At 42.7% G+C, this 23,760-nt stretch overlaps 1 protein-coding gene across 5 annotated transcripts; it reads right to left on the reverse strand.

Moving 5' to 3' along the window:
- Positions 1-66: 66 nt before the first annotated feature.
- Positions 67-16,849, reverse strand: GPHRB (golgi pH regulator B). Of its 5 annotated transcripts, none has more exons than XM_014253624.2 (15): positions 16,762-16,828; positions 15,499-15,546; positions 14,260-14,319; positions 13,365-13,468; positions 11,736-11,842; positions 10,847-10,948; positions 7,946-8,066; positions 7,619-7,699; positions 4,244-4,390; positions 3,205-3,316; positions 2,728-2,820; positions 2,288-2,383; positions 1,622-1,711; positions 919-984; positions 67-765 (listed from the first exon to the last, which is right to left on the reverse strand). In XM_014253624.2, the coding sequence occupies exons 3-15, from the start codon at positions 14,284-14,286 to the stop codon at positions 559-561; spliced, it is 1,353 nt and encodes a 450-aa protein (XP_014109099.1). In that variant the 5' UTR covers positions 14,287-14,319; positions 15,499-15,546; positions 16,762-16,828; the 3' UTR covers positions 67-558. The 5 variants fall into 5 exon arrangements, with proteins under 5 accessions (XP_014109099.1, XP_087907781.1, XP_005524172.1 ...); XM_088051655.1 differs by lacking the exon at positions 16,762-16,828 and adding an exon at positions 16,344-16,474 and having other exon boundaries at positions 15,499-15,627; XM_005524115.3 differs by lacking the exon at positions 15,499-15,546 and having other exon boundaries at positions 3,205-3,293; positions 4,281-4,390; positions 16,762-16,849.
- Between the last annotated feature and the right edge of the window lie 6,911 nt (positions 16,850-23,760).

Consider the following 23,760-nt stretch of genomic DNA (forward strand, 5'->3'; position numbering starts at 1 on the left):
AACCACCTTCTGGCTCAAATCCAGCCAAGTCTTTGGGACTGACAAAAAACAACTGTGATACTTGCATATTACAAAAGCTTATTTAATTCCACAGACTCAAACATTCAATTCCAGAATTGCTATCCTCCAAATCCCAATTATAAGTTGATTTTCAAAAGAAAAATCACATTTCTTGGTGCCTTCTGTGATGATGTTGCTCCAACAGTAGGAGGTGTTCCCTCAGCCAGCCTACCACACAAGTTCTGATGCCCCTGGATAGTGGTGTATCCAGGATTGCTTTTATTGCTTGGCAACGAACTGTTTCAAGTTTAATACACACACCCCCGTCCCTTCCAGCTGCGGCACTGAACAAAATGAGCCACAGAGCTTGATGATGACACGTGTGGAGGTTCAAGGAGCCAGAACACACAACAGAGCAGTCCTGTCTCTCCAAGTTTTGCAGTTACACTGCCAGAACACACAGAGCAGTCCTGTCTCTCCAAGTTCTGCAACCCACCCACAGGAGCTGCAGCAGTGCAGCTGACAGGACAGAGAGCAGTGCATGGCTGCAGTTCTGCCTCAGAGGGCCATATGCTTTTCTGGGGCTTGTTTGTGTGCTAAATAGAGAAAGAGGATACTGGACAGGGCACTAACTAGGAATATCACATCAAACCAACGGTGATAGAAGTTGAACTGGAGCTCTCCCAGGACCTCTGTAATAATGGTGCGGTATTCCGGAGGCATGCTCATTCGGATCAGGAGCACTGATGACACGAAGTACATCCCCTGGAAGTTAAAACAGGGACAGCAGTTATTGCTCCATCACAGGCTCTGTGGCTAACAGGGGACAGCACACAAAAATACCGTTATGTGTTTAAACACACACAAGCTATGCATGCAGAAATGCACATGGGTGTGCCCATGGTTCTCCATACTCACCATTATCTGTGCCAGCAGCAGAACAATAACATTGGAGGACTTGCTGCTGGAAATGGCATAGAAGAACTAGAGAAAAAAACCCAAAAACATTGGGAATAAGCAGATAAGTCTGATGTGCCTTAGGACAGTGTGAAAGGTACATACCATTCAGTATCTTTTCATCTAAAAATTCCCAATCAAAACCATACATTCTAGTAGGCTACCTGTAGCCTACTTTCATAAACCTCAAACTTGCATAAGCCTTTCATAAACCCTAGTCTGAAACATGAGTCTCCCCCAGTCAGTTGCACCTTGTGTTAAAAATCACGAAACAGAAGTTTAAGCATAGGTACCAAAGGCGAGGTCAAGTCAAGGAGTCACATTTCTGTTCATTCCTTTCAGTCCTACCAGCAGTTTAAATTAAATAATCCAAATGTTTTTAATCATCATCTCCTCAACCTTACTCATAAGGCCTTGCTACAGCACCTTTTTGAACACTTGCAATCTTCAGCATCTTATTTAACACCTAGATCCCTTCCTGACGGAGACTGGGGAAATATCCTGCAAAAGGTATTCTTCCTACCTTCCTCCCTCTGCAAGAATTTATATTCAGATATTTAAACATAAATGCAAACTGAAAGTTTATACAGTACTTGTTCCACCAAAATATGGATATGATAATTACTTTCTCTGTGAAAAACCACTTAATATTCCTGGTTCTTACCTTTGTAAGTGTGATTAACAACCCTCTAATAGAGGTAACAATGATTATTCCAACAAGAATAAAGGAAATATGCTGAGACCAGAATTTGACCTGTATCAACAAGAAGAACACAGTTAAAACTTGAACTAACCTCATGTACACCACATTGTATAGCTGCCAATTCTTCAGGGTCTTTGTCTCTCCTAACTGTACAGATGTCCATTGTAGACAGGTTTATATAACAGACATTTTCACCAATATATTAGCAACTCTTTACTCCAAACACAAGAGGAGATTTAGTTTATATGAAACACAAAGAACCCCATTTTCACTGGGATATCTTTTAGAAGTGTATATGGCAGAACAACTATTTGCACAAACAATCAAAATTTACATCAAAATACTCTTTAACTAAATGTATTAATCCAAGAAGATTGTCTAAAGTGCTTCTGGTTTCCCAAAACAAAAAAAAAACATCAAATCACTGCCTCTCTGGCAAGACCACATCACCATCTCAGCATAAAATCAGTGTGAAAGCAACATTCATGGTGCATTTTCCTTTCCTCCTCATTAAGTCAAAAGCCAAAGCCACATTCTCAGGGTCTATCATTTTCTCCCTAGCAGCAGGATTTTATTCAGATAAGATATGAATTCCTGAAAAGGCTGTAAGAATGAATAAAGGCTCACATCAAACTGGATTCCCAGGTAATTTACAGTGATCTCAATTCCTCTTGTGACTGGATCAGTCTTCCCTACACGGTCAAATACAATATTGATGGTTGCCTGCAAGAGAGATGGATTTATATTCAAGAAAAAAAAGGCAAAAGCATTTCTCACTCTCACAGGTGAGGATCATGCATGACTCTTCTATTGTACCACCAAGGAAAGGGCAGGGGGTGGTCAGATTGCCAAAGGCAAAAAAAACCCATGCATATAAGAATTACTGGTCTGATGCTGTATAGAAAAAGCCAGATCCAGAGCTTTATTTCAACCAAGGGCTAGTTTCTTTCAGAATTTCTGGATTTTAAAGAAACTAGAGCATTACTTAATGAACTGCTTGCATAGCATAATCTATGCAGGGTATATTTGCATACATCCACAGAAAATGCAATAAAGCATTTACATACCATGAAGATTTTCCAGACACAATAGATGGAGAAAAAATAACCCAAAAAGTTAAAGTATTTTCCCTGGAAAGTTTTGGAATACTCTATTCTTTCCTGGAAATACAAAAAGAGGGAGTAGAACATAAAAAAAATACGTCACTTTCACAGTCACCCACAAAATAAATTGCAATGTAGCACCAACAGCAGCAAATACAGCCCTGTCTTTCTACATCTTTTAATTCAAACGTTTCTGACCTCCCAAGTGTTAATTCATAAGCTTGTGAATGGTTATAGGGCCATGGGGTAGACTCAAGGATGGATCTAAACTGGAAGGGAACTGTCACCTACCCCAAAGTTAAAGAACCAGATCCTCACTCCACTGCATTACATCATTGCACCATTTCCCTATTGAACAGGTTTCAATTTCTCATAACACATGTATTCTTTCAAACTACTCTGACTTCCCAACACCCATCTGGGCAGTTACTTGCTGTGTACCTTTGTTGCATGCAAGTCAGCAGTTTCCAGGAAAAGCTGCCGACTCAATTCTTCCAGGGCATCCACTTCTTGCTGGATAAGGGACAGATCTGGCAAGCCAACATAGTCAAGGCTAGAACACATCATGAATTGTTAATTAAGAACAAAACATTACCCACCTTCAGCCCAAGAGCCACATCTAGTGGTTTGGTCTTTTCTTAGATCCAAATCAGCCTTGTCATTCAGCCTTCATGCTCCTCATTAATACAGCACCAAAGAAATCTCAAGAATGTACTTCATGCACACTACTCCAGTTTAAGGAGGTAGGCAGGACACAGTATTTAGGCAGTTGTGCAACAAACTCTTTATTTCTATTCCTCTCCTTCTACATCACAGAACAGAAGCAGAGCTCTCAAAAGCTGCTGCTCCACTTTGATCAGTGTCCCTTGCCACTGAAGCACATATCACAATATGTCATCTCAGATCATCTTCATAAACAAACTGCCGAGTAACTGCTCCAAGAGATTAGTGATTACTATGGAGAGTCTGTCTAATGGCCAAATTCTGATTTTAGCAGCTAGTGTGAAAGGAGAGGAAGAAGAGTCCTCAGCCTCAAATAAGCAAAATGCACACTTCAAATGGTCTGACAGAAATCATCAGTAAGCAACTCTGTTAGAGAAATACAGACCCTTGTCATTCCCAACAGATTCCTTCTACATGGGAGGTTGAAACTCGATGATCTTTAAGGTCCCTTCTAACCCAAACCATTCCGTGATTATGTGGTAAGTGTGTGCATCAAGTGTCCCCTGATCCACTGTACACCTCACCCATGGTGATGCAACACAACATTTATAGAGCAGGACAGAAACATAAAACTTCTGCCTGTGTCACGGTAAAACTGTGCCCAAGGCCTGGGCAAAAGGTCAGACAGTGGACCTGTGGACAGACTGGAGCACAAACTTCCCAGTAGACATTAGGCTTGAAACGTGTTGAAACACAAATGCTTTGTGACTCTCCCAACTAACACTCTGTCTCTCAAAACAAAGCAAGCTGGACCCACCTCCCAAGGCAGGTGCCAGCATGCAGATGAAGGATACTTTCACTGCCAGGAACAGATGTTGTAACACTTTTTATCATTCCCCAGAAGCCAGTGGGTCTGTTATGCACTTCTCCTCTCTGGAACATTGTTCTGTGAGCCACTGCTATCCTGAAAGAACAGAAAACACAAGTTCTTAGGAATATAATATTTTTATAAAAAATCATAACAAGAAAAAGGAAAAAAAAATCCACCAGTTTCTTAGAAGATTCTGTGAAACTAAATTTACCAAAAAGAGATGTCCCATTTTATTTCCCCTAAACACCAATCCCATTACATAAAATTATCCTGATTAGCTCTGGAGTACAGCCCAGCTCTAATCAAGCGACATCCAATGAGACACTTCCCAAGTCTTCCATTCAGGATCCTGTTTCAATTCTAAAGGGATTAAAACCCAGTTAAAAATTCAGAATTCAAACTAATTTCTCAGTCATATGATAAGTTGCTTTCCTTTCCTCAAACACATGACTGTGCTATCTCAAGCTCAGGAATTAGACTTCTCATGCTCCTCCCTCCACTTGGACACCTCTCCTTTATCACGGCACATCCGCCTTTTCCATGGAGCTATGAGCTCTGGATGGTGTGCAGAACACTCTGATATGCTGTCACTCACTGCTAGGCTGCATGACAAGCTGTTATGAAACAGAAACACACAAATCCATTCTTGGACTGAACCACTGGATGCTTCAGGCAATCTGAATGTGACTCCTGAAGTTAATTCCAACACTCCAGCAGCAGCAGCTGCATCTCATCCCTCACACTTCCACGTGCACCGCGGCATAATCCTCACGAGCAGTGTTGGCTTCTGGTCTCGTTCCCTCACATTCCTCCCCACTGAAATTTGTGAGCAAGTTATCCATTCCTAAGCTGAAAACTATTCACAGGATTCTCAGGATGATCCATGATTCTGTGGTGTTTAGCCCCTTTCTTGTAGCTGCAGCCAGCATCACTACATTTGGCACTGAGCTCTCTTCAAGGCTGTTGATAAGCAGTGTAATAAAAAAAAAAATTAAAAATCATTCCATCATTCCTTTCACATCAGCAAAAGAAACACCCTTGGGGCACCCCACATACACATAAAAGCACATATGGCCACAGACTACAAATTACAGAGATCTTGGAATCCTGATAGCTGCCAAATGTAAGAAATGCATTTTTAATCCTTGCTTTCCTCGCAGTACACAGATTCACGTGGTCCTGCCCAAATGATCCAGAGCACTGCAGAAAAAATGCAGCAATGTCCAGATGAAGCACAAGGCTATAGATACACAAAGGCAAATCTCTTTTGAGAGGTGGCAGGAATTTCTGTACCCACACAGTGGCCACGAGTTCTGAAGCCCTCACAGGTCAGACCCATAGGCAAACCCCACACACTCTGTTCATGTAGACTGGTAATGATGTTGTGTGGTATTTGTGTGTCACATCAGCTGATCTGACCCTAACATGATCCAAATGATGCAATGCCATCAGAATGCTGGCATTTCAAACCTGAGGATTACTTATGCCACACCTGCAAGAATGAGTATAAAGAATCTGACAGCCTTAGAGGTGAGTTTCCATGAGGAATTGTGCTCAGGAAGGAGAAAAAAGTGATTCCTGTGCAAAAACCATCAGGGCAAACAACTTTCACCAACTATCTCCTACTGACTAGAAAGCCAGCATGAATAAGGGTTGGCATAAGAAAAGTCAGGACCAGCAAAGAAAACAAAAAGTTTTATGTTCTACTGCCTTACAAATCTTGTGCTAATTGATAAGTTCTCCGCTCTCAGTACTACTGAGAAGGTGGCCAGCACATCACTGAGAATTTATGGATTATGTAGCATTTACCCTGTGCTGGAAAATACTGCTATTCCCACTTGTTCTGCCAATTACTTGGTTGCATTTGGACTGACACATATCTATGTACCTATGAATTTAAAGATTTTAAATTCAGCTTTATATGAGCAAATAGTTCAATCATGCAAGCCATTGATCCGAATTGAAGTAAAAAAGAGAACAAAATTTACGGAACTCAAGCTTCTGCTATTTCTTGCACAATTCTGAGACTACTTAGTTTTGCAGTTTGTTTTGGGATTTTTTTTGGTTTTTTTTTTAAACACATATGGAGAAGCTTCATTATAACTCCCAAGTGATTAATACATGGCTCTTCATAATAGTCAGGAAGCTGCCATATTCAGATTTCCTGGCCATAGGAAGGCAAAAGTGCTAGCTAGTTACAAGCCTCTGGCATCCTGACTTTCACCCCAACATCACTCTCCCTGGACCAAAAGTCCAAAAACAAAAACAAAACAAAAGAGCAGAGACAGAAACAGCCCTATCTTTAAACTTCAAAGGTAGTCTTTTAGTGTGCTTCCAGTCAATTAAATCAATTAAACTTGAGTAATTAAATTCTCTCACTACTTACTATCTCACACATGACCATACATACAGAGTCAACAGTTGTTCACCACTTAACATTTTCAAAGGGGAAGGAGGTTATGCTTTAACTACACTTGCATCAGCTAAAACTCATCAGCAGATACATACATGGTGATAAATTTGGCAAGGTTAGGCTATCTAAAAGCTCCCCTGCACACATTAAAATGTTCCACCGAAACATTAAGGCACCAAAAGAAAAGTTTGGGAGACTGTTCTGTCAGACAGTCAAATCTTTAAAGTGACTCCAGTAACTGGATTTATTCTGCACTAATAGCAAGACATGAAAAATGCAATATGGGTATAAAATAAGCAGACAAAAATCTTTCCAGTCTAAATGAAACATTTGTTTCTACATTGTTTCTCAAAGTAGGTTTTTTTTAGCTTGGGGACATGGAATAAGCTAAACCAATGCCAGCAGAGTTGTGATGGCACACTTGTGTACTACAGTACATTCACCTTAGCGATGTTTTACAATTCTGTAAAACTTAACCAACATAAACCTTGCTGTTTGCAAGATACAGCTGTGTCCACACCAGCTCCTACCCTGCTTCAGCTTTGACCAGGATCACGTACAGTATTATGTACAAAACACTTTCTGTCCTGAAACCACAATTAAGAGCCAGCTGCAGAGGCCTAAGGGTGCCTGACTTGGCAGGAGGGTAAGATGCCCATCCCACAGATTAGTTATGCTGCCAGCAGAGAGTTACAAATGGTCTTGGAAGCCTAATCTGTGCCACTGCAGCCACAAAGGGCACTACTTAGTGTTAAAACCAGTCATGTATCAGGCCAGAAAAAAACACCACACAGTTCAATCCGCTTGAGATTTCAAAATCCTTCTTATACCATTTCAACAACCATCTTAGACCATATTGACAGCAAATCCTTGAGGTAAATAATTTTGTGCTACTGTTGTCCTCTCACCTTTTTTTCTTGCTAACAATCATGTCCATAGTCTGAAGGAGTCGTCTCTCCAATGCCAGAATATCTGCATCTGTTACATTCCTGCAAAATAGAGACCCCCAATTAAGCCTGCTACCCCATTTCAGAAGGGATGTGCACATGCCCATGAGACAAAGAAAAACCTCTGTAAGGGGAATATGCAGCGGCAGTGGAAATGGTTCTAGCATGCAGACATGACAACAGCTAGATTCAGAAAAAAAGTAAAAAGAAAACTTGAAACAATGTCACAGGAAAAGCAAAAAATAATCTCAAAAAAGCTGGACAAGTATTCCACAAAGCTGCAGTTACCTGAGAAAGTAGGACATATAAGTGTATGGACAGTTGACAGCCCCAAATCCTGACAGCAAAGCCATGAGTGTCACCCCAATCACACCAACACGGCTGATGAGCTGTTCTATAGACAGGATTCCTGAGGGAGGGAAAAACATGGCATCAGCAACCTTGTTCTCTTCACTCTGCTCCACACTTGGTGCTTTTCTAACACAACACAGAGCTGCTTATTAATCTGACTGCCTTCCCTCTGAAATGACCCCAGGTAAGAGGAAGGACAGACAGTGACTAGGAGAAGAAAGGGGTAGGAAGTCTCCTCCAGAAATCACATTACCATGCTTAGAAACAGGGATGGGGAACTCCAGCTACAAAGAAACTTAACAGAGATATATGGATATCTGGAGAGGAATAAATATCAATATTTTGGCTCCAAACTAATAAAGAATGTTTGCCATTTGCTGAGATGGGAACACAGATCATCCACCAGGCACTTATAAAGGAGTGTCTTCCATAAAGACACTTCTGCAATTATGAGAAATTATTACCAAACCAACTGGTCCTGGCACACTGGCCTAAAAATGTCTGAACCCCCATCCCATTAGAAGCAACCCCTCCAGATGAGATACAAGCTGTGCTTGTAGGACAGTGGAGTTGGGAAGCTTAAGCTGCTCCTGGCTGTTCAGTGTACACCTGGTTGACACAAACACATTGTTGAGGTGACCACCAACAAGGTCTTCTACCTGAGCAACAAGTGGACTCTAAAACATGTAACTCAACATGAACATTAAGCCTGTGCTGTAACCATCACCAAGCACTGAAGCTGCACTTATTCTTAAACACAGAGCTCAACCTGCCTTCCCATGACACAGTGCCACGTGTAGTAAACACCACTCACTTTTTAGGGAGCTGGTTATAGAGCAGCTGCCACACACAGCACATTTAGAGCTTACACGATTGCAAAGCTGAGATGGCTGAGCGCCAAGCCACATTTCATGCTTCAGAGAAGTGGAATGAATGATGAAAACAAGGCAAAAAGACTTCACAAAGGGAAACCGAGACACCCAGTCATGTGCAGCTGCACAGAGATTTACAGGAGCTACAGAATGTGCTACAATACACTGGCCTTTTGCCCCACACACTGTCAGAATGCAGCACTTAAAACAGAGGTGCCTTCAAAACGACATTACATTCCACTGGTTGGAGCAATGCTTCCCCGTGAAACTCACACATAAATTGAATGAATGTTCCACCACCTCAGAAAAAGGTAAGAGCTTTATTAGAATACTGGTGTGTCATTAAGCATAACCTTCCTTCTGCTACAAGCTCCCAAATTCACGTTTGTTAAATAGGTTGCAGTCCAAGGGAGCCCCTTGCTCAGTGGTGCACTTCTCAGCTGCAGGACACTGAGAATCCCCATCCTCAGTGATGCCTGAATTAGGTCATCACTCCCTGATGAAACCCACAACAACCTTGTCTGTACTGGTAGGACAGCAGCACCACAACAATACAGCACAGAATAAACATGCAGAACCCTTTGCTCTAACCTCGTGTCTACACCTGGTAGGATAAGGCACTGTAAAACTCTTAAGTGAAGGTACCACACCCTGTACAGTACAATTAAAAACAGAAAACATCCTACTACCCACTCTGGAAATCGGCAGGTGTTACACAGCCTCCCAGAACCTTTTAGTGACCTAAAGAGGATTACCAAACCCCATGGCTAAGTTTCCACTGGATTATTACATCCTGCCAACTCAAGCACCTTCTGCAGCTCACAATGGATACAAGTCTTTCTTGGCAATGAACACTGGGCAGAGGGACACTGTATGTCAACTGCTGGATTTTGGAGGCAAATGACACAATTACAAGACACACATTTTCTCTTAGGAAACTTTCAGGATCACAGACAAAAGGCTGAGTAGACCCTACACTCGTTGCTATCCTTCAGCTTCTCTTGTGTGCACAGAGTCACGCAGCTTCCCACAGAACAGAAGGACTAAGTTGAGCGTTTTGTATGCAGACAGACATTCACCAATTTCTGTGAAACTGACTGAATTTCATCTGTTGGGAACAATATCCAAACAATTTTCCAGTGCAGGGGAAATAGAAGGTCAATATAAGTTACACAGGTCACAAATAGCCTGGTTCTAACAGTGTTACAATCCTTCGGCACAGCCAGCCACATGCTAACTCTGTTGGACCCAAAGTAGCCCGAGTGCAGAGTATCTTTACACTGTAAATACTCATGACCAGAGATACCCAAGCTAATTCTGCACACAAACTGCTCTGGCATCCAGCAGGATTTACCAACTCATACTCCACAGCCTCTGGACTCAGGCACAGCAGGAATCTGTACCAAAGACAATATAACTTCCAGGCCCATTGCTGGCTACAGTCTATGCAGCTCTGGTGTTTAGGCACACTGCTGTGTTCTGGACACAAGTGGACAATCACTCATGCTAAACTCATCTGATTTCAGTCACAAAAGAGAAAAACCTGACTGAAAAAAAGTCAGATGAAGTATTGGTTATTGATCTGCTTCTTAAATAATCAAGGCTTAGACTCCACAATAGAAAGAAGTAAGTTAATAAAAATTGTGATCAACTTTTTGTGTAGTTTCTGTGCCCTCAGAAGTACACCATGCCTCTACATGGTCTAGGTTCAGTTAGGACTTGCTTCCTTCAATTTTTCCTGTGGTACTGAAAGAAAACTAATGAAAATAATCCAGGTGTATCCAACCATTTCTGTCAGTCTGACAACCTTTAAACTGCAGATTTCAAAGCAGAGCAGACCCTCAGTTGCAAGAACTACTTTCTACAGTCCCAGCTGCAGAGCTGAGATAGTAACAGCTCCAAAATAAAAGTGAAATAACAAAGCCTATTTCAGGAGAGAAGAAATCAGCACGAAAATGAAACTTACCATGTTTTGGGCTGAGGATAGGAAATGGATCCCCCAGCTTCCAGAAGAAATACATGAATGTCAACCACACAACACACGCAAAAAGTAGTTTCTGTCTGTGCACTAATGGAGAGGAAAAAGGGAATGCTTGAAATAGGTTCTTCTTTTAGGGCTTTTTATAGCTTGCAACATTTCTACATTTATCTAAACACTACTTTGAGAACAGGTGCCAAAGTAGGTGTCATCTGACAGAGCTACACCTTGCAGTGTGCACCCCTTCACCTCCCACAAGGCTCTAGGGTCCACATGGGACCACTTCACTGCTTTCTTGTGTGATTTTGAACGTGAATCTTAAATATTTCATCTTCATGGCAAAACTACACATTCAGTATTCCTGACCTACGTGCCTAAGCTTCACACAAAAGAGTGATGAGTATCAACAGCTCAAGAGTTAAGTGTCCATTAGCCCATGGAAGAGGCCTCATCCAGATAAGTGGAAACAAAAAAAGCAAAAGTAATTTATTGTGCTTTTCTGCTCCCAAAGTGATTTATTGAGCTTCTCTGCCTCATTTCTTTTGCCCCCTAGCAGAACAACACAGCCTTGCCAAGTGTTGCAGAGTTTGGCTGCAAGTTTGAAATTGCAAAGGAACAAATCCCAGTAATATTACTCTGAAGTGCTCAACTTTGTTGAAACCTGTGAAGAAAAGCAGCATTTGCTGGGGTCAAGCAAAGCATTTCCTGACTGTTCAATAAATGGTTCATGATAAAGCATAAAGTTCTAAAGTGAAGGTATTTAGCCAGAACAAAGCCAGGTCAAGGAGGGAGGTACAAGGACAGTGACCAAATTTATTTCTCATTTCTATTCCTAGTCTCAAATTAGCAGCTCCCCTGCCACAAACCAAGTACTCACATAATCTGATATTGCTCACAACAAAGTAACCAATGTAGAAGGGCACCATGAAGACCAGGATGAGCAAAATGACACACAGATTCAGCTTCCAATGAAAATATCGAGAGCTGAAATAAAGCCAAAATACTGATTAGCACGATATAATACAACAAATTTCTCAAAGAAAATTGTATGTCAGTGAAATCTTTTCAATTACATCAAACAATGACTAATATTGGCTTAGAATATAGAATGTTCTGGAAATTTTTTTAATTAGGGTAGAGGAGAGGGAGTTGTTTGGTTTGGGGTTTTGTATGGTTTTATTTTTAAATACAGAGATCAGGAATGTGTATTTAAAACTAAACAACTATCCAGAAAACCACAATGGGTATTTTATCAAATACTGTATTTTCTATGGTTACTAATGCCAGTTGCAGCATGATTCATGTGACTGACTGCTCATCTAGTTGAACAGTAAATCAAAACTAAGTACAAGCGGTAATTAATTTTCTAATGAACAGCTGAGTCAGAAAAGAGCTAATTCATATTGAAAAGACTAAAAATATTTAATGTTGATAATTCAGCATGTTTCACTTCAGAGTGAATTGTCTCATCTGCAAGACTTTGCAAAGCAAGGTTTTATAAATACAAATATATCTCAACATGATCAATACTCCTCTGACCAAATTACAGTAGTCAAATGCAGGTGAGATTCATCTTGGGTGAACTGACCTTTCACTTTACTTGAACAGAAAAATACATGTCCCCATTCCCAATATTAACTCACATCCTCTTTATCCTCAGGGAAGAAGAAATTACAAGGATCCTTGTCACTTCTTCCTAACTAATTTAGAGGCAAACATTTTCATCTACACTGAAGTCTAGCTCTTTATTGAAGCTTATAAAGGCATTCTCCTCAGTGATCTCCCTGGCTGCCAGCCCCACATATTAATAACATACAGAACTAACATTACCTTTCATCAGTTCTGTACTTCTTGCCTTTCAACCCCTTTGTCTGCTCTCTTATACTTGTATGATGAGACAGAATAAGAAGAAACCCAACTTAGAACAATAACATGTAGAGGCTATTTTCTCTTTCCTACTGACTTCCAAAGAAGACAGTTTTTAACATCCCCTTTAGGTAGAAGTCCTCACCCTATTGTCAAGAGAGGATTCACCTTTGATTGACAAATCCTGTACTGTTAGAGATGTGGCTTTCACTCCACAATTAGCTTCACATCTTATCCACTTCTCTGACCACCAAAGAAAAACCAGTGCTTAAAGTTTCTGTAATCTTTAGCATATGAAAAGTGCTCTTAGCATGATCTGAAGAGTTACAATACTTCCATAAAAGAAATTATTTCTTTTAACTTCACAAATGGATAAAGTCAAAGGCTAAAGCCCTGCCCTAAGGACCTACACCAATTGTTAATAGCAATTGCATGTTAGTAACAAAATTGGAAGCTTATGGCTACTAGTCCCACGTTCTGTCAAATAAACAACTGTTGCTGCATAAACATCTTTATTAAGTTGTTGACACTTTTCTCCTCTAATTTCCCCAAACCAAGACTAATCCATTAATTTAGAAGTAAGACTGACGATGCTGCAGAGCACAAGGCAGGCCAGTCCCTAGTGAGCTCCCAGACTCACCTGCTGTTCAGCACTCCCAAAATCTCAAAGATGATGAGCTCAAACATGGTACAAGAGAAGGCAAAAGTCACAGAGAAGATCACCTGCACCACATACTGTCGCACCTACAATGCAGAGAACAATCCAGAGACACCAGGCATTTACATTTCTGGACTGGCATCCTGATATCCCTCAGATAAAAAAACAAATCACAAGGTATGATGGCCCACAACTGGGTCTCTTGCTTAAAGGCACCAAGCCCTTTATCTGCTTAGGAGGAAGCCAAAAGTCTCTTGGAAAACAAGAGCGCAAACTCATACACAAAGCAAGCTCTTTGATATTAACCTTAGATTTAAAAACAAAATCCATATGAGAAAAACTGCTGGGGTCTTGTTCTCTGTCTCAGTCGTTGATAGGGTCTGAATTTTGCTTCCACTTAAACCATCTCTGACCTAGACTACAATCTCATACTCCACTAAGGATAAGAGAACAACATTTTTATCCCACCCAATCCTCACAACCAAATCAGCTGCAATTGACACATCTCACTGAGTTTGAAGTTAGCCACTGACCTTGATTTTGTCTCAAAAATTTCACTTTATATAAGGTGGGCTTACTAGGGCAAAAGGCAAAACAGTTCCCTCCATTTCCTATTACCCCTGCATCTCCTGCATATTTCTTTTTATTTAACAGTAGCCAGTATAGAAACTTCCAGTGGCCACAGGAGAACCCGTTTCCTCAGACATCTAGGAGTGTTTCAAATAGAAGCACAAAAGGAAATTTAAAAGAAAGTAACTGCAGATAAGATAAAAAGGGATTAAAGAGAGGAATAAGGTTAAATGCGGTTTTAAAAATATTTCTATACTTGGGAGCAATTTTTTAAGATACAGACTTGTAATGAAAAGTTCCTTCTCACCTCATAATCCTTGAAGAGCTTTCGCATGAAGAAAAGCCAGCCAAATCCAAAGAACAGCACCTGCAGAAGAGACAAAAAAAAGAGACATTTACATCCTGCAGCTTGCCGAACACAAACTCACTGCGCTCCTGACTCAAATGGAAGGAAAAGAGCTAACCCAAACACCCAAGATCCACAAAAGATTAAAACTTGCCACTGTACCATGGAAAAAAAATGTATTTTAAATATCCAAGTGTAGCAGACACAAAAGGCTATGGCCCTAAGGAAGATCTAGTCAAGACAACAGAGTTTGGTGCTCCTAAATTCTCAGAATTCCTCAGTTCCTGGCATGTGAGAATCCTCTGCACTGTTGATTCTTGTTTCACTCTTGTAATCTACAGAATTAACGCCTATGGTTTTTTTTTTTAGAGGAAATACAGAAATGGAGGCAAAGCAAACACCTGAATGCCCACCACATACACATCTTCTAAGGATAAGTAAAATTTATAAAAATATCTGCTGCTTCTTGTAGACTAGAAGTGTATGTGAATTTTTTGTAGAGGTCTTTACAGTACATCTGGTTAGACACTGACATATTGTGGGTGAAAGGCACTACAATCATTTCTAAGGTGAGGAAAAGGCAGTGCTGAATGCCTCGAGCCACAATCTGGAGCTGCAGAAAGCCACATGGACAAGGCAGGTGAAGCACAAAAAGCCAATAACATTTTTCATTTCAGTGGTTGTGAAAGCACATTACAAAATTTGTTTAAGTTTCTTCTCACTCCTGAAGGGATCAACTTAATAGCACAGCTATTTTGCAGATAACTTAAATGACGTAAATACAAATTGAACAAGGTGGCCAAAATTGCAATTACCTGTCTTCAGAGAGTAAAAGGGGTCTGTGTTATCAGGCCTCCTATAAGCAGTCCCATCTATTCCTCATAAGACTGAAAGGGAGTGTAATGATTCAAAAGAACCCAAGCAGAAAGAGAATTCAGGAAATACTCAGTATTTTTTACAGAAGTAGTTTTGACCAAGGCAAAGACAAACTTCAATATATGTCAGACTTCAAGGAACATAGTCAGTGTATCTCTTCAGAGCACATGGAAAAGGCCAGAGCTTTCTGCCCACCCTGCTGTGGAGATGGGAAATATTCAAAGACAAAAAACAAAGGAATTATTGTAGATTACCTCCCTGCACATCAGGAGTAACCACTGTGGCAAAGGAAAGACATTAACATGATTTACAGACATGGAATACCTGGAATGCTGGGCAAGAAGATCAAACACAGCTGCCTTGAAAGAACATCTGAAACAGGGATGAGGTCAAATGAGTGATTGGTAACAGCTGGCAAAACTTGTTTGAGGAGGACTTCAGACTTTAAAGTAGCTGCTAGCAAAAAGGAAAGATATTCCATAAGCCTCCTATCTACAGGTCATAAGTTAAAGAAGTATGATAAGCAAATGAGATCTACATAAAGTAATTCCACATTCAACAGTGGGAAGGAGGAAAAAGAGACAAAATCTTCAAAAAGAATTAAGTAAAAGATGAAGAGATAAGTAAGTACAACAGTAACAGAAAACGGAACGCAAAGATTAGACTCCTCTTGTGTTAGGGACTGTACAAAAGCAAAGAAAGACATTTTGGTAAAAGTTCACGCTCCAAGACACTGCAGGTGAATGTGACATGGAAACTCAGCAAAATCTTGAGCATTTGACAATTACACACAGCGATTTGGACATCTAACTTGGTACTGTTGAAGATGATGATAGGATTCAAAGCTGCGATCAGAAATGAATGAAAAGTTTTAAGTCAGAGCTCAGTTATAGCAAAAAAGTCAGCGTTTTTGTTCTGGGTGAATTGTTAACAGTACCAAAGCTACACTCAAGCCACCAAGAGTGAAAAAGGACGTTGTAAGCAAAAGTCAAAGCATTATCAAATGGGAAGGTATTGTTCTTCTAAGAAATGGCAAAAAGCTTTCCTGAAAATTGTCAGGAATTAAGTTGTGCACTGAAGTCTATCTAAGGCAACCACCCGCTGCTGAGTGGGGAAAGGCTTCTTTTCCTCAGCTCATCTCTCATCACTACAGAACAAAGATTTCACACCAGCTCAGAAGCTTAAATCAGATTCCTCTGTGATCCCCTTAAACGCATTTTCATCTGGTCCAACTGCCTAGGACCAGCCTTGTTGAGAAATACCAGAAATAAACCAAGCACTCCACGTAGGGACCAGCAAGATGAACTTCCCCGTATGTTCCTACTGGAGAAACTTAAATTTAAACTTAAGCGGAGCTGGGCTCGCCTTGCCTGAGCTCGGCTCGGTCCGGCCGGGCCAGCCCTGAGGGTCCGCGCGCCCCCGGCGCGTACAGCTGCGCACGCGCGCCCCCAGGCGCCGCCCCCGCGCTCCTCCGGCACGGACACGGCGCAGGGAGCGGGCAGCCCGGTGACGGCGGCACCTCCCCGCTCCCTCGCCCTTCTCCCGGCCGGAGGCGCCGCGCCGCAGCGGCGGGGAAGGGGTGGGTACCTGCGATGTGAACATGATGCTGGAGTCGATGAGGAAGCTCATGGCGGCGCCCAAGGCTGCCCGCTCCGCCCCGTCCGCCGCGCTTCCGGCTCCGGTGGCGGCAGCGCGCAGGCGCGTCCCCCGGGCTCGGCGCCCCGCCCTCCTCGCGGCGGGGGCGGGCCCAGAGGGCGGGGCCGGGCGCGGAAGCTCCGCCCCCTGGCGGGACCGGCTGCAGGGAGGGGAGCATGGCGGTGCTGGTGTGAGGGAGAGGAGCAGGGGTGCCTGCGAACCTGAGCCCTTCGCCTGCCCCTTCGAAACTCAGCGCAGGTGCTGCCCTCAAAAGCCGCGGGAAGGGCACCCGCTGCCGGCCTGGGGGCGGCAGGAGGTGTGCGGGGCACAGAAGGAAGGGCAGGGTGAACACCATCCTCTGGGGTCCCCAGCACAGGAGGGACATGGACCTGTTGGAGCAAGTCCGGAGGAAGCCGCGGAGTTAATTGGAGGGATGCAGCACCACTCCTATGACAAAAGGCTGAGAAAATTTGGATTGTTCAGCCTGCCAAAGCGACGGCTTAGGGGTGACCTAATTGCAGCGTTAGACTGTCTGAAGGAGCCTGCAAGAAAGATGAAAAGGGGCTTTATGCAAGAGCATGGAGTGACAGGAAAAGGGGAATGGATTAAAACTGCAAGAGGGCAGGTTTAGATTAAACATTACAAAGAAATTCTTTACTGTGAGAGTGGTGAGGTGCTGGAACAGGTTTCCCAGAGACATGGATGCCCCGTGCCTGGAAGTGTTTAAGGCCAGATTGGGTGAAGCTCTGAGCAACCTGGTCTAGTGGGTGATGTCCCTGTTCATGACAGTGAAACTGGATGATCTTTAAGGTCTCTTAAAGAATTCTGTGATTCTGCCATTTGACCACCGTTGTGACTCCTCTGCAGGAGTAGGGCAGCAGTGAGTGGCACACCACAACTGCTCCTGGCATATCTTCCCCCCTAAGGGGAGATTAATCTCCCACACGGAGCCCTCTTCATCCTCCCTCCACGCCTAGAACTGGGCTGCAGATGCCTTTCATGACTTGCAATAACAATATATCAAGGAATGGGGCCAGAAGGGAAGCAAAAGTGCAGACAGGGAATTTCCTGATGGCTATCGGTGTGAGATCCAATCCTTCATGTCACAGTCACGTTCCCACTTGACCTTCGTGGCGTCTGAATCGTTTTCTTTTTTCCGCTTAAAAACACACCTTGAGGAAATGGCCTCAAGTGGCACTGGGGGACATTTAGATTAGACATTCAGGAAAAATAAATAAATCACAGAAAAGATTTTAAAACATTGGAATAGACTGCGCAGGGAAGTGGTGAAGTCGCCATCCCTGGAAATGTTTGAAAAACATGGATATGGCGGTTGAGACATGGTTTGATGGTGCTGGGTTGGCAATTCATCTTGATCTTGGAGGCCTTTTCCAACCTTAATGATTCTGATTCTATGATTCTAACCATTGCCACTCAAAACTCTGTATTCAGAATAATAAACAGGAAGAGAAGAATCAAGTTGTGAGCTTAACAAAGCACAGAGCCCCTGCTGACTGAAAATCAGCAAACTTTATTCATTACAACTCATTTCACTAGGAAAACAAATCTATGTTTGGTTGTGCCGAGTCACCAGATTAGTCCCACAGTCTCTGATTGATTGGCATTCTGTCTTGCTCTCAGATTTCTTGGTTTGAAATTTGTCTCCTTGTCTGCAGCATTCCAAAGAGAAGAAGACATTCAGCTTTCATGGAGAAATGAACTGAGGGAGCAGGTTATTGTATCTGATCTGAGACTTTTTATTTTACAGCTTCTGGTATCAGTGCCAGTTAATGCAGAGCTGAGATCAGGCCTTGCCTGCTCTTTCTTTCTGTATCTGCTGCTTAGAAACTGTTCTTTCCTAAAGTGGTGAGATTCCTGAGTTTGGAGGGATTTGTGGTTGTTTTGTTCTATGTTGGTAGGTTGTGGGGCAAGGTTAGCTGTTGGTTGTCTTTTAGAGGCCGAGGTTAACAGGAAATCCTTTAAAAATAAATTATACAGAGCCAAATTCTGCTCTTGTTTATGCCTTGGCAACTCAACTTCCACACAAGGGTAAAAAACAAGGCAGAGTTTGGTCATGGGTCTTAAACTTTCTTTTTTGCATGTGTTTGGAAATAGGCTTGAAACATGCCTCTGCTTAGCTGTAAATTACTGATCCCTGGGCCTTGGGAGAAACACAAAGGGAACAAGATAATTCCTACAGGAAAGACCCAGCCCCACACCCACCTCTCAGCACCAGGACTTCTCCTTCAGGGAAAAGGTGTGAAAAGAAAATGGGAAATTTGTTTTGTGCTGTTCCTCCCTAGATAGTCGCTGATGTCCATGTGTGGGGAGGAGGCTCCATGGCCATTCACAGGTACAAAGGCAGCTTCTCAGTTGTAGTTATTCTTCCACATATTATAGCAAATAAGGCTATTTTATGTTCAGCTTATAGAGAGAACCAAAATCAAGCCTTTTAAGTAAAACAGGAAAGTGCAGCATATTGAGTTAAATCATGGGGTTTGGCCAGGAGTATATTTAGAAATCACACTGGTCTCCAGAAGGTGCTACGGGGCATATTTATGACAAATAGCCTCAGCTGGCAGCCAGCCACCCATTTTCTTTTCTCTCCAGAGGTTTTCATAAACAAGAACTCTGAAGCTGGAAGTATTCCCACATCGTTCTGGTTTCTGCATTTCTTTTGAGTTTATGGTTGATGAGTTCAGGTGATGATGTTCACTGGCAATTCATGGATTCCTTTACAGGATTGGCTGTGACTCGTTCGTGAACATGTATGTATTGAAAAACTTACCTGAGCATTTTTTTTAATATAGCTTTTCCACCTTGGAAGCCAATAAATGGCTGATTTGCTTTCACTGTGCCAAGCTGGATCTAGCAAGGCGAAGGCCAACAGTCTTTGTTTTTTTCAAAATGTTCTGTCAGTAGCTCTGTAATCACCATTTCTATTCAGTGCTGCTTCATCCCAGATCAGCAAGCTTTAAAACACACAGGTTTTTGTTGACAGAATGTTAAAATGCACTCCTCTGCATTTTCAGATGGATTTAAAGGCACACTTGATGCTGAAGTTAAAATATGGAAAAGACCTAAACCGCTATATTTCAATGATTTTATCTGTTGACAAGAATACTCTCTTTTTTCTTTTTTTTTTTTTTTTTATTTGTAATGCTTTTTCCAAACCAGTTACACAACACGATTCTGGCCTTAAGCAGCTTTTGTAGCTACCAAACATCAGTTCATAGAATCACAGAATCATAGAATAGTTCAGGTTGGAAGGGACACCTTGAAGATCATCCAGTTCCAACCCCCTGCCATGGGCAGGGACGCTTTTCATCAGACCAGGCTGCTCAGAGCTCCATCCAGCCTGGCCTCGAGCACTTGAACAGCTGACTCTGTGTGTGCCTCAGCCTCTGCTGGTGCCTGGGGAGGTGGTGTGGTCCTTGGGCAGCCTAAACCAGCTCTACCAGAACATTCCGGGAGGCAGAAGTGCCCTACATGTGTCATTCCACCACGCAGTGGCTGCACTGAGCCTTCAATTTGGGATATCCCATGGGATAGATAGTTCAGGCTGGAAGGCATCACCTGGCCCAACCTGCAGCTCAATACAGAGTCAGAGTAGGATGCTCAATGCTTTTCCCAGCCAAGCTTCATCCCCCAAGGATGAAGATCCAGCCATGTCTCTGGGCACCTGCTTTAGTGCTGAACACTCTCCATTTGAACAATTTTTTTCCTTGTCAGAGGTTTTTTAATGCAAAATTTTCCTTTGCTGCTCATTGTGATTGTTGCCTCTGGTCTTTTGCTGTGCACCTCTGTCAAGAGTCTTCCTCCATCTTCCCTGGAATTTCTCCCCCTTAGGAACCTGAAGCTTAGGGCTCCCAATGCCCCTCCTCTCCAGGCTGAACAAACCTCCTGCATCTCTCTGTACAGCAGGCTGCTGAGAGGAAAGCTTGAATTGTTGACAGATACATAAGTCTTGCCTCTTCTACTGAAATAGGCTGGTGCCAAGCTAGTGGCAAGGAAAGGATTGTGTGCCAGGCTATGTCTTGGCAAGCTGACACATACTCGCTTGCCATGGTTACTGCTCAGCTGTGTAAGCACATTTGGTGTTGGCAAAAAGCCTTTCCTGAGCCATGTTAAAAGGTACAGCACACACAGAGCCCAAGGAATGGCAGTGTCATTCTGTTGGGGGAAAAAATTGTTCCAGTACTTTGACAAGTCCCCTGATTTTGGTGCATTTATCCAGCCCTGGCCCTCAGGAAATCTGGCGCCATATACTGTTTTATCACAGCTGCCTTGGGCTTACAGGAAGGCTTTAGTGTAGTACTCATGGATGTTCCTGTCTTTACTAAACAAAACTAAGCCTAGGCTAGGATTACTTTCGGTTGTCAGCCTGAAAAGCCATTTTCTATACAAAACAGCAAACTGCCACTTTTTTTTTCAGCATTGTGTGGCACAACCGCTCTTTAAATGTAAAACTGCACAGTCAGTGAGTTACTGAGCAGCAGAAGAGATGGGACTTCCCCCCTCCAGTAAGCAGATTTGATGCCCACACAGACCTAGAGAGCAGAGATCCCCCAAATCTCTCCTCTCCTGCAGGAGGAGGAATCTGCACCTCACTGTGTTTCAGCACTGAGAGACTGTGGGTGTCGGTCTCTGTTGCGCTGAGTGGTTTAAAACAGAAGCCCAGCAATATTCTGTATGATACAACCCTCTCCCACATGCCTTGCAAGCACCTCAAAACTGTCAGAGCTCCACCAACCTGAACCAAATGCTCCAGGAACTGCCTTATTTAAGCACAAATGCTGCCCCAGAGTGCCCCAGGATGCTGGGGATGGAGAAGAGGGGTCCATGTCACCACACTGTCACCACAGCTTCATACACGGCCTTGGCTAAGGTGGGAGAGATGGGTGAGGGAGTCAATAAAGTCCTTTTTACGCATGGCAAATCCACATCCATGTTAATGTTGTCAGTGCAGTGCAGTGTTCACATTCCAAATTACTGCCCTTCTGGTCGAGGAGTCATATATTACCCAAGTTAGCAGTTCTGCCAAGAAATAACAAGGATACCATGCATTTCAGCAGTGCTTTTCATCAGATCATTCCTACTTACTTTACAAACAGAATTAAGGAAGCCTCACAACATCCCTGTGAGGTAGGTGGAAATCCTTACACCCATTTTACAGGTGGAGAAAACAGGCACTGAGAGGTAAAGCGATTATCACAGCAAGTCAGAAGCAGAGCTGGAAATAAATCTAAGATTATTATCCTAGGTCCACTGCTCTAGACACTAGAGAACACCAACTCCACATGCTATTGTAAGCTAAGAGACTACCTTGCTCTTCTACTTTCACCTCCTTTGGTGATTTTGACACTTGTATTTTATGCTCCTTGCAGAGAGCCATGTGATCAGTTAGGAATTCATTTGCACAGGGAGCCAAGGGGGTAAACACACCTTTAAATGATCCAGGCATGGCTCTAATTGTCCAGTGATTTCCCCCTTCCCAAGGAAATAATATTCCCCATTCATCATATATATCTCTATGTTTTGCTAAGTTATTTTTGGAGTAGAATCCACAGCTCTAAGGCTGTTATGCAACTTCACTAGGAATTCCTTGAGTAATCAATTAAGTTGTCTCACTGAGAGGGAATAAAGCACATTTATGTGCTCTCACATCCAGAAATAGCAATAATCCTTTGCTCATCTGTAGGGCCTTCCACCCAAGGACCTCCCTTTCCACAACTAGCACAACACATCAGGCCTCACATCATCATTGTAAGGTAGAGAATGATTCCCAATTGCACAAGAAGGAAGAATGACTTGGTGACAGTCCCACAGCGATTTCCTTGCAGAGGTGAGGCTGAGTGCCAGACGACCAGACTGTTCCCTGCCCCGTTTGCCGAGCAGCACTGTCCTGATGCCGTGGCCTGTGCTTGGTGGCTACGGGTTCACTGCCAGCCAGCCAGAGTACTTGAAAACTGGCTTAAAAAATAAAAAATCAAGAAGCAGTTGAGTGGATGCAGGAGGAAAATGCCAGCTTCTCCTTGTGCTGTTGGGACCCGCAGGAAGAAAGGAGCATTCCTGTGGCAGCTGTGAGAGAACTACAGTGTCCATGGAGTACACTGCATGTGGTGCATTTTACTGAGGCTCTCCAGTGGAAAAGGACATAATTAACATGTGGTGATTAGAGACTGCCCTGCCTGACAGCCACGTGGTGAACCACATACTCCTGATGAACAAGCACTCATCTTTAAGTAGTCCTGTAGTCTAATGAATGTATGAATGTCAGAGATCAGGAGTGGAATTGTCAAGTAATTAGAAGTCAGCAGGGGTGGGTGTGATTCAAGCAGTCCAGTACTTTGTTATCTGGAAGGGTCAGAGGCTCTGATGCAAATAGCTCATCCTAAACTGTTACAAGGTAGTGGTTTTTACCTGCAGGAAAGTATGTTTCCAACCCCCTTCAACAAGTGGTCTGGTTGAGGCTTAGAATCATTCAAACTCTCTTACCACTTTCTATGGAGAAATGAAAAAGATCCCATCTAGTGTAAGTGTGGTGATTGTGCTGTTCATCTAAACCTTAGCTCTTTCTTTAGTTCTAGTATCTTGAACTGGGCACAGTGGACTCTTCCTGCTGAAAAACATTCTCTTTCCTCAGTTGTGATAACAGTTCTCCTGTTTCTGTATTAAAGGAGTGGATAAATGGTAGCCTCCAGGCTCTCTCTCTGCATGTATTGCTTTGTCATATTCCTTCCCAAAACTGAGGAGGGACCTTCCAGTCTTCCTTCACAAGGAAGGACACCCAACAGCCTTTGTCTAAGAAATAAAGGTTTTGACCTTAGTCTGCAAATCTTGGTAAAATACAGAGGCCCAAGAAAAGCAAAAGGATGAATAGTGTAAAAAAAAAAAACAACCAACCAAAAAAAAACCCAATATGTGGCACCTCTGTGGCGCTGAAGAATC

Source organism: Pseudopodoces humilis, chromosome 2 (assembly GCF_049639895.1).
Source record: "Pseudopodoces humilis isolate 2021_Gansu_Grassland_sample_001 chromosome 2, ASM4963989v1, whole genome shotgun sequence".
Classification (NCBI taxonomy): Eukaryota; Metazoa; Chordata; class Aves; order Passeriformes; family Paridae; genus Pseudopodoces; species Pseudopodoces humilis.